The following is a 10,374-nucleotide window of genomic DNA, read 5'->3' as shown; positions in this document are numbered from 1 at the left end:
TTCCGAAACTATCTTCTTAATCATATTAATAAAGACATGAGACATCAAATTCTACCAATAGAATCTACAAATGATTAATTTAGTCTAAAATCAACTAAAATCTCGCTCATGATGCTCGCACAACTTCCAAAACAGCGGGACATAAGAAGAATGATTTGCAATGTTAATGCACACGGGTTGAACTCAAGTACGAAAAATCCCTGGCAAGTTTATCCTCTCGTAGGGTTCTCGTGAGAATCGCGTAAAATTTTCATCTTCAAACCAACGGATCGTTCGTGTACTATGGAAGCGCGCAGCTGTTGCCGTAAAAATTGAAAATGCCATGACTCGAGCGCGTGGCTTTCGGCCGTAAAGCGGAGAACGCACGCACCAACTCCTTCGTTAAAGATAAAAAAGAAAAAAGAAGATAAAGAAAAGATTATTGCACAGACGGTTCCGCGTCTCGAATTAATCTTCGCACTGCGAGGCGTCCTCGACGTTACGTTTGATCGGTGTTTCGCGCTGCGTAAATCGTGCAAGTGTTTCAATTAAAAGAAAGAGGAAGCGAAAGGAAGGGAGAAGGAAGGAACACGCGGAAGCCATCTGTTCATCTGCTGCGTTGCCTGATTAATTCAATTACTTAATCGGACGACGAAGATTTTCGATTCGGAAAGCCTCGTGAATTATTCACCAGCTCGTCCGCGAAGGTAATATCGAAATCATGGAACACTATGAATAATTGGAGAGCCGCGGTGAACTCTCTGGCTAAAACAATAATTTGTTTCAGTTATTCGCTATGCTGTAGCTTCTTTCCATCGCTGTTTTAACCTGGTGAACCAGGATTAAGAAACAACTATCGTTCCTTTCAAGCGTTATACGTAGCCGCGTAATGGTTACCCTATTTGCATATTGCGCGGATACAGACGCGCTATCGTGTATAATAATTTCTTTATAGCTATCATGTTCGTTTAGTACGAAATTTATTCCATGATCGTTTGCCACGTTTTACTCCGCGATTTCATTAGAGAGTTTTAAAGTATCACAGCCTTGATAATGATAAACGATTATGTTTTTACTTTGGAAAAGTTCCACAAATTGAAATGGCAAAAATGATCGATCGGGCGGAAGTAAGCTTGAAACTTTAATATGTAAAAGTGAACAAAGATGGTTCCTGTGAACTTCGCTAGAATCTTGACCAAAAAGTAAAAAGGAATTCTTTTTTTACTCGTACCAGAGTGAAATCCGAGATTGTACAAAAAAATGTAAAAATTCAATTAAATATTAAGTAACAAGATTTAATCTTCTCCGTGGTGAATTGCTTTCATAATTTTTAATCTATAAAATTACTTTTACATGATAAAAATCAGCGTCACACGCTTCCTGCGTACAATACGTATCGTTTTGTATTTTAGCAGCAAGTTGTAAGTTTAAACGCAATAGTACAAGAAACTTTCGCATATTTCATAATATTTTATAATACGTTAATTTGTATAAAGTCGTCCGATCAGTCGACATTTTCAGTAATATTAAAATCTTGTAGAGTCTCTTTCGATTCTCTTTCACTCTTCAAATCTTGTTGACTGTTATCTTCTTCTTCCCTGTGATTCTCGGATCCTGCACTTTTGATCGATTCCGTAGATTTATCCTGGAACGTCAGGTCAAAGTCGTCCGGAAATTGATCGCGATAGGCGATGAAGTCCTCCTGTTTGCAATAGTTGGTGAAAAAGATCAAATATTGCATCTCCTGCTCGGTTGGCTTCGGCGGGGGTGCTATCGATTTCAACCTTTGAGTTTTTGGAGTTGATCGCCGCATTGCAGGCCGCCTTTTTATCGGAGGCGGCTCTATAGCACGTTGCAGAGATGCCAGCAATCGCTGCATAAGCTCAAACTATAACCGAGAAATTGACATTTGACATTTTAAGCGCGTGAAACCGTCAATGTATATTTCAATTACCTACCATAAGCAGCCTGCGGATATTTATGCAGATTTTTATAGATATAACTAAAGAAGCGAAATTTAAGCAATGATTCGTCTCGCCTATTGAGTACTATAACCAATTTTATACTTTAAATAATTTGTACAATTTTATATATATATTTTTGCACGCTTAAATTTCCTATAAGCGAATAATCGCACTTTTAAGATTCCCACAAATACATCTTCGCACGTTCAGACTTCCAACGAGTGTATTTCTGCCCTTTTAAATTTTCCATGAACGTGTCTTTGCAACTTTAGGTTTCTCATAAATGCATGCTTGCACCCTTAAATATCACATAAGCGCATCTTTGCCCATTTAAATTTCCCATAAATGCATTTTTGTAACTTTGAGTTTCTCATAAATGTATCTTTCCACTATTTAAATCTTCCTAAGCGTGCCTTTGCCTTTTGAAACTTCCCATGAGTTCTTCTGTGCACTATTTCCATAAGTGCATAAACATCCGCAGTTTATGTCATGATGCATTGAGAAAGCGAGGAATGGAGGATATTAAATAATAACGAGTAATTCTTATAATTCTGAGTTATCTGACCTTTTTGGCAGCTTCTTCTGTCTCCTTCATAGCCCTCAGCTCCTGCTTGAAGCCTTCCTTCTCGCAAGCTTGGACCACTTCCGGTGGTAGAGTATCCAGCTTCAAATTCAACTCCTCGTGCGTCTTCTCGATCCATTTCATCATGGAGAAACTGTCCAGGTTCGCATCGTTCGGCGCCACGCAGCTTTCATACGTGTCCTCGACGAATACTTGAAGACGGAGCACTTCCTCGGAACAAACGGAATCGCGGAACAACGTTTCTAGAAGCTCGTTCGCGTAACTTTCCAATTCCGCGGCTCTAGCTTCGAGTTTGCGAATGGTCTCCTGAATTTATCATCGTAAGTATGTGTGCCATGATTCTTAAAATTGATTTACTTGTAATTATTTTATTTTATTTATTTCTGGTATTTTGTATTTATAATTCTCAACCCGTTAAAAGCCAACGTTGGATTGACGTAACGTTTCAACCGCGATTCTTTTCAATCAACTTGCGTTAACGAATTCTATTTTCGTACAATGTGGCTATATGAAGGAGAATTCTAAAGATTCTAAAGAAGAAGAAATGTTTGTAAGTTTATAACAGTATGATAAACTATCGATTGGTCCTTAACGAGTTGATTAATCGAATTCTTACTTGTAGCTCGTTGATTGTGTTGGTTATTTCCGTAACTTCCGCCTGGATCTGTTCTTCAGCGGACTGAATTGTCACCATCAATTCAGACATCGGCTTTGCCAGGGACTCCAAGTGAATCAACGCGTTCAGATTTTGCGTTTCTATCGCTCTGAACACGTAGATCAGTTCAAATGGATCTTCGAAGTACATATTTGTCGGACCTGCCTTGTTAATGTCTTGCTCGAATAAGTCTAAAAATACGAAGCAATAATTTTCAGCACTTCGACGAAGAATACAAATATTCTAACTAACGATTTGTTCGTTAAATATTATATCGTTTGTTAAATATTACTACTAAATGTTTCTCACTACAAAATTACAACTAGTGTTTTGGATATTATATTACACATCTTTGCATATTGTGTCGCATTTTTCTATATTGTTAGAATTTCGTGTTGTTTAGAATTCTATAATTCTGCTATATAATTCTAGTCAAAGCTAAGAAACGTTCTTGAAGATTATTCCAAGACTCCTTTCGCAACGACGAATGAAAAATAAATCTCGAAAGGAAAAAGGTAAGTATAAAAGTATGAAATAATTAATAAAATCTCCATGCAAGACATTAACGAAATATCTTCTAACATAGAATCTTTTCCAAGGTAAAGAAAACATACAAATGTAGAATAACATAAATTACCTATGAGAGCGTCAAGCGAAGCAACTTCGTCAACCATTCTGTATCGACCGAATAAATCATCAGCTCTGTGAAGGATGCTTTCTCCAGAATCAGTGCGATGAATCCAGTCGTGTTCCGCCCGCCAAGCAAGCGGAGACACCTGATAGAGGAATCTTTGACACATCTTCACTGTCCTCCAGCTCTCCTCCCAATGATACACGTCCAGTCTGACCTTACCGTACTCTGCGGAAAGCTTGTTCCTCCTGTCTGTGATCTGCCTAGTCTTCTTTATCTCGTTTTCAGCCAACTGTAGAATCTTCATGCTCTCCTCGTGATCCTTCGAAAGAAACTCCTCGAAACCGCTCACGTATCGACGATATCGTCGCTGGTAGAATAGATGAAGCATATAATATTGATGAGGAATAGATACTAGAGATTTGGATGAAAAAATAATTATTAGAAATTTAGAGATATTGGAGGGAATTTGCAATTTTTCCTATTTAATCTTTCAATGATGATTGAATTATGGAAACGAGATTATAATATATAAAATATATATCTGTCTACAATTTAGCGCTACGTTTAGAGACTTTATATTCTAGCTAAGGAAATAAGTAAGAATAAAGAGGAAAAAAATTATTTTATTGCCAGGAAATAAATCATCATTATTTAAATTACTGGAAAAAATAAATTAAGAAAGCATATCTTATTTGTAATATTCTAGACATTCTAATACAAGACGTAGAAATTTGGTACGTATCAATATGAGATTTATCATAGAAACATTATTTTGGTACTTATTATCTTTTTTCTTGTTATATATTAATAACAAATTTATGGTTTTAGATATGCAAAGACATACCTTGATCTCATCGAGTCGTTTCTGCTCCTCGACGAACTGTTGGTCTATACGAATACAATCATCCATTTCTTGTCCAGCTAGCAGCCGAACCTTTAAAATCTCACGAATGTCTTCTACATAGTTGCTCACAGAAAATTTTTCTCTGACTAGTCCTCCGTCCAATTCCGAGAAATACTGTGGATCTACGTCGGTTATGGCTATAGCTTCTTCCAAATCTTTGTGTTTCTTCGCCTCTAGAGCCTCGATGTCCACGTCCACCTTGCAACATAATCGTACAACTCGTATCAAGTAAGGAAATTCTTCTGAAATCGAACAATCAAAGTTCAATCAGTAATTAAACGTTCAAAAATCTTTATAATAAATTGATTAAATTTACTTGTGATTTTTAATTTTCTAATTTAAAACTTATTATTAATTTCATAAATTTCTATATTTTAGAGTATTTTTCTTCCTAACTATAGTAAACGTTTCGATTGAATTCTACGATAAATCATAGAAATATTTATACTCTCGTAAATATTGAATACGAATGATTAATATCTTTTAATATATTCTGCAATGTATATTGATAGGAATGTATGGTGTAATAATTAAGTCTCTGATTGATATATCGTTTATCGCAAAATAGCAAATATTCGCAATATAAGTAAGTGGACATTTTTTAAACAAATTATCAAATTCAATAATTATAAGAGTATGATTCCCTGCATAGTCAACATGTATTAAGATCACACATCAAAATTGTAATTTCTTACACGAAGTCTCCGTAGAAGATCGTGCGAGTCTTTTGCTTTGAAGACACCCATTCTTCGTTCTTTATCTGTGGTACGTTTTTTCGCCTTCCAATATTGAAAATAAGAGAACATGAGCGAACAAGGAGGATGGACGAATGGAGATTGCTCCTCCAGGACATTTCTAGCTTCTCCCAAGTGTTCATGGCCCTTGGTAAAATAATTCTGTGATCTAAAAAGTACAGATTTCAATGATCGTAATTTAAAAGATCACTCTGCGTAATAACTATACCGCCGATTTTTATTTAAGGCGCGAACATACATAGAATCCACATAATAAGCAAAATATCTAAAATAATGTACTCGCTACTTCATACAGTAGATAAAATAAATTTTTAATCACGTTCTATTTTTTCAATTATGTGTGTATAAAACATAAAATTGCACAAACGTTACCAATACATTTATTTTTTAATAAATTAATTCAAAAGTATATAGTAATATACGTTAAAAGTATAATATTGCATATAAAAAAGCGTTGAATTGCACCCCCTATACTTTCACATACAATATTCGATATATTTTTAAATCTTCTGTACAAGACACCCTGTATAAAGATTTCAAAATTCTCCAAATATAAAGCTGTAAAGTGTTTATCATTTCACAGGGGCGCTCTTACCTGAAGAAGCCTTTCCGAGACTTTCTGGTGAACGCTGATTTCTTTCGGGTCTTCTGGCTGATCTGGCGTCGTCTAGAAGATGTCGACGTTAGATCGGTCATGTCTCCCGTAATTCAGCTCAACGTGCTTTATTCAAACCGTCAGCTTTTCACCTGGCCGGCCGTTCACCTGCGTCGCTGTAGAAAAAACTCCGCTTTTCATCTGATCGCTGTGGTCAAAGGCAAGCACCAACAGAGATGGCTCCCGTTTGCATAAAACTTTTCTCTTCTCAAATGTCTCAAGAAGAATTGAAACATTGAAGAATCTACGAAAGAACAAGATTATCGAGGAGCTTTTTTAATTAGTAGAATTAAATTGTTCGCCTCTTCCTAGTGTAATTTTTCTGTTTTTTATTTTCGCTGTTTCGTCGATCCACGTTTTATTTTTATCTGTTTCATTAAGAAGTTTCTATCGCGAATTTTGTTCTATTCATTTGAAAAGAAAGAGAACTCGTTGTTGCAATTTTATCGTTGATTTAATTAATATGAAAATCTATGGAATTGGTGAAAGAAACATTGTATTGATTATTTCGCTTGAGCAGGTGCAGGAATAACATAGAACATAAATGAATCGACAATGACAATTTCACGGATGTATCGAAAATGCAAGTTGAAATATAAAATAATCTCCTATTATCGAATTACGCTAAAGCTGAAGATTCTCGAGATACACTTGAGAGCAAACTTAATTGGTAAGGAATTACAATTGATTTGAATTATTAATGTGAATTATTAATCAATAATTGATAAGGATACTACAATCATTACACGCAATTTAAAAACTCAAATTAAATAATGCAAATATTATATAATATATTTAATATAGTAATACTTTTGTCATTTTTTCAGATACTCATGAGTTTCGAAATTTCTGCTAAAATTCTTCTGAGAGCATCGACGAAGGAAGTCTACATTTAAAAAAGACAAGTTTATCACGAGGAATAAAGGAACGCATTCTATTCATCAAAGTGTCTTTTCATGGACTGCTTAAATCTTCTCATATCTAAAACCTTCAAAGTATCACATACCAGACATGGGAATTGATCACTATAACACTGTGTATAATAATTCTTCCAAAAAAGCAACTATATAAAACAATATAATCCTATATAACAATTTCTGCCCTCTAAGACAACTTCTATATCCTTCTATGTATAGAATTCTTGCCATGGCAACAAGTTCTCAACAAGAGATATAACGTTAATACATCAAAGTAAATATGTAATCTGATTTTACTCTGTACAGTCTGTTATAAACGTAACAGCATGTTCTATAGAAATGAATAAATTGCAGATCCCTATCTCTGTCTGCGAGGCAGTGTTGAAATGAAACAAGGAATCGGATGCATCCTCTAGCGATCCAGTGAAAAGTTGATCCCTTAAAGATCCGGGCACGCCCGGAAGCAACGAGCTCCGATTCAAAGCTTGAAAAAGCTACTTACTTTCTAAAACAAAAGCTCGAATCTCCTGCCTTTTCCAGCGATAAAACTGCTATCCATCTGGACGTTGAAAAAACGGCAGAAAAAAAGGAGAAAGAGTTCGATAACCTGACAGCAACCTCCTCTTTACCAAATGTCACCACGCTGTCAGCAAGGCGACGTTTCGTGGATAAGCGGTTGCCAAGTGGAATTGTTTGGCATGCGCGTTGTATTTCGAAAAATATTATTGTCGTAAGAGATGTAATATAATTGGTTAAAACTTTGACTAAACCTTTGTCTTATGAACTAACCATTTGACTGCGAATAACGAGTATGACTCGTCATGTTAATATACTACATATCGTATATAAACATAATGACAATAATTATTTATAGAGCCGCGGATATTTATACAGATTCATATCTTTACATATATAATTCAAAAAGTGTATTGTAAATATTTTATATATTTTTGCATGATTATACACGATTTGTGTATTTTTTAAATTTAACATTTCTCACAAATGTGTAGAAATCGAAAAACACTTTATAATATACTGTATATACAAGGCAAACGACGACGAGCTAATTGTACTTCATACGTCGATTAAGTCACGTAAAACATGTCAATTAAATTGAAGGATTAATTCAATACAGCCCGTGCCATAGTCAGTGACAAAAATTGTATGTATTTTCTTTTTTCTTCTTCTTCGCGTGTGTTTATACCTCAAAACATGTGACGACTCTAATTGGCGTTTCTAATGTTTGAAACGATGCAAAATATATCAGGCGATAATCTCTCATGATGTTGTAAGACAAGGGTTTATAGTTAAAAAGGTTTAAAGGATGGTAGAGATTGCCCTTAATACATTTAGGGTTGTGTATGTCTGATATACATAAGTGTACATATGCTAGCTATAAAAAGTATTTATTGTAAGATTGTATTTATTATAGCATTTACAGGCTAATTAATTAGATCTGAGTATATTAATTTTCATATCACGTCATATCATTCAGTGATACTTCCATATTACTACAACAATTTCAATTTACTATAAATTTCACTATTTTATTATTAATTTTACTATAGTAAATTGAATTTACTATAAACATGAAATGGAGAATCTGATTAAAAACAATAGTTCTATTGGAAAGTAAGGATATGCGCAAGTACCTTTTATAGTCACTGTATTTTGTGTCTATAGGATTAATTTGTAAATTGATATGTAGATAAAATTCCTTTATATCTGCATATAAAGTTATACGTTTATAAGATATATCATGCAAATCGTGCATTTCTACAGTCTATCATTGTACACGCCTAATTGTACGATCATTCTAAATATTGTTAATTATAAAAGTGTAATTGTAAGTGCATTCCATTATACAGATATAGATAAGTTAAATGTATAGATAAGAGAGCATACTATAACAGAACGTAAGGTAATGATAAAATGTATTGAGTTAAGTAATTAGTAAGATAAGAGTTTGGAATATTAAATGTAAATATGATGTAAACCAAAAAGCGAAAATTAAAAACAATACTAAAAACAATATAAGCGTAGTTTCTCAGAATTATTACCCAAATTTTATTTATAAAAATTATTATCTAATTTACAGATCCATATTGGGCAAGCCTAATTTAATTCATATACATATATACGATCAGCAGGTTTGTTAAGAATTCGAACTATGTATACGCGTTTTGAAGTTCAAATGCTATATAAAAAGACAATTGTGGATTCACTTAAATGGAGTAAACAAAACAGTGAAACGGAGAAGTAATTAAAATGGCGAAACAGCAAAAATTAATGCTTCCAATTAGGCTTTCTCTTTTTTTTTGAAAAAGAGTATGAAATGGAACTAATCGCTATTGCTGTCCTTGTCGTACACCGTCGCCCTCTTTCTTTAACATCTGCAGAGTGAGCATATGTCTGTCCTTGTCGCATAGTGTAGCTCTCTCTGTCTAACACAGGGTACATTTCTATCCTGCTCGCATACTACCGTCCTCTTCGTTCAGCACAAGGTATGTATTTATCCTTGTCGCACAGTAATGCGTTCCTTGTCTGAGACTATCCGAGTGCTGCCATCTATTGGATCTGGTTAAAAACACGAAAAAGTAACAGGAATATAGAACGTGCAAGGAGATATCCCAAAACATACTAGACAAGAACAACACTACTGTGCGACAAGGACAGACTTATGCCGTGTGAAAAATAAGGAATGCCCTAGTGTGTGACAAGGACAGACTTATGCCGTGTGAAAGACAAGGAATGCACTAGTGTGCGACAAGGACAGACTTATGCCGTGTAAAAGACAAGGAACGCACTAGTGTGCGACAAGGATAGACATACTACTACCTCTAATCTATCGAATGTTTGTTAATTATTCTTTCTCGGAGAAAAATTCATGCACTTTTGGAATTGTGGAATAAAGCGCGCATCTCGAGGAATATTCATATACAGTTTTGGAATGGAATCTATCAGAATATTATAAAACGCGTAACGTCATTTAATTAAGTTATCCTAATACAAATAGTAGAATTTTAGAATTTATATAATTTATGTAACTTGTACATTAATTAAAAGCTTTGAATGAACGTTTAATTAGAATTAATCAATCGTTTATTCATTCAATTTAATAATCATTCGCATAACCAGCGATATTAGAAATCCCAATCCTGTAACGAGAAAGAAGTACGTAAAAGACGATAAGAACAAGTTAAGAGTCTTTAAAACGAAGTTCTGAAACGCGAAAGTGGAAAAATCACCCAGCTAACAATTAAATCACTTGTTTATTCGAGATATTCTTGGAAATTACGTCATATTCTTAAAATCGCGAAAATTGTAT

General features: G+C 34.4%; 1 protein-coding gene and 1 long non-coding RNA gene across 8 annotated transcripts; one reads left to right on the top strand and one right to left on the bottom strand.

Moving 5' to 3' along the window:
* Positions 1 to 1,258: 1,258 nt before the first annotated feature.
* Positions 1,259 to 6,174, bottom strand: LOC139992692 (cilia- and flagella-associated protein 100). The gene is made up of 7 exons (XM_072013804.1): positions 6,070 to 6,174; positions 5,415 to 5,622; positions 4,660 to 4,917; positions 3,819 to 4,182; positions 3,143 to 3,372; positions 2,509 to 2,832; positions 1,259 to 1,867 (listed from the first exon to the last, which is right to left on the bottom strand). The coding sequence occupies exons 1-7, from the start codon at positions 6,168 to 6,170 to the stop codon at positions 1,484 to 1,486; spliced, it is 1,869 nt and encodes a 622-aa protein (XP_071869905.1). The 5' UTR covers positions 6,171 to 6,174; the 3' UTR covers positions 1,259 to 1,483.
* On the top strand, positions 2,953 to 8,484 carry LOC139992693 (uncharacterized). 7 transcript variants are annotated; one of them, XR_011801181.1, is made up of 5 exons: positions 2,953 to 3,076; positions 3,149 to 3,696; positions 3,781 to 6,799; positions 6,957 to 7,320; positions 7,401 to 8,484. It is a non-coding gene; the product is annotated as an uncharacterized lncRNA (long non-coding RNA). The 7 variants fall into 7 exon arrangements; XR_011801180.1 differs by having other exon boundaries at positions 3,149 to 4,549; positions 4,644 to 6,799; XR_011801184.1 differs by having other exon boundaries at positions 3,149 to 4,947; positions 5,430 to 6,799.
* The last annotated feature ends 1,890 nt before the right edge of the window (positions 8,485 to 10,374 follow it).

Source organism: Bombus fervidus, chromosome 12 (genome assembly GCF_041682495.2).
Source record: "Bombus fervidus isolate BK054 chromosome 12, iyBomFerv1, whole genome shotgun sequence".
NCBI lineage: Eukaryota > Metazoa > Arthropoda > Insecta > Hymenoptera > Apidae > Bombus > Bombus fervidus.
The sequence above is the reverse complement of the archived record's forward strand: the minus strand, read 5'-3'. Positions and strand labels throughout refer to the sequence as shown.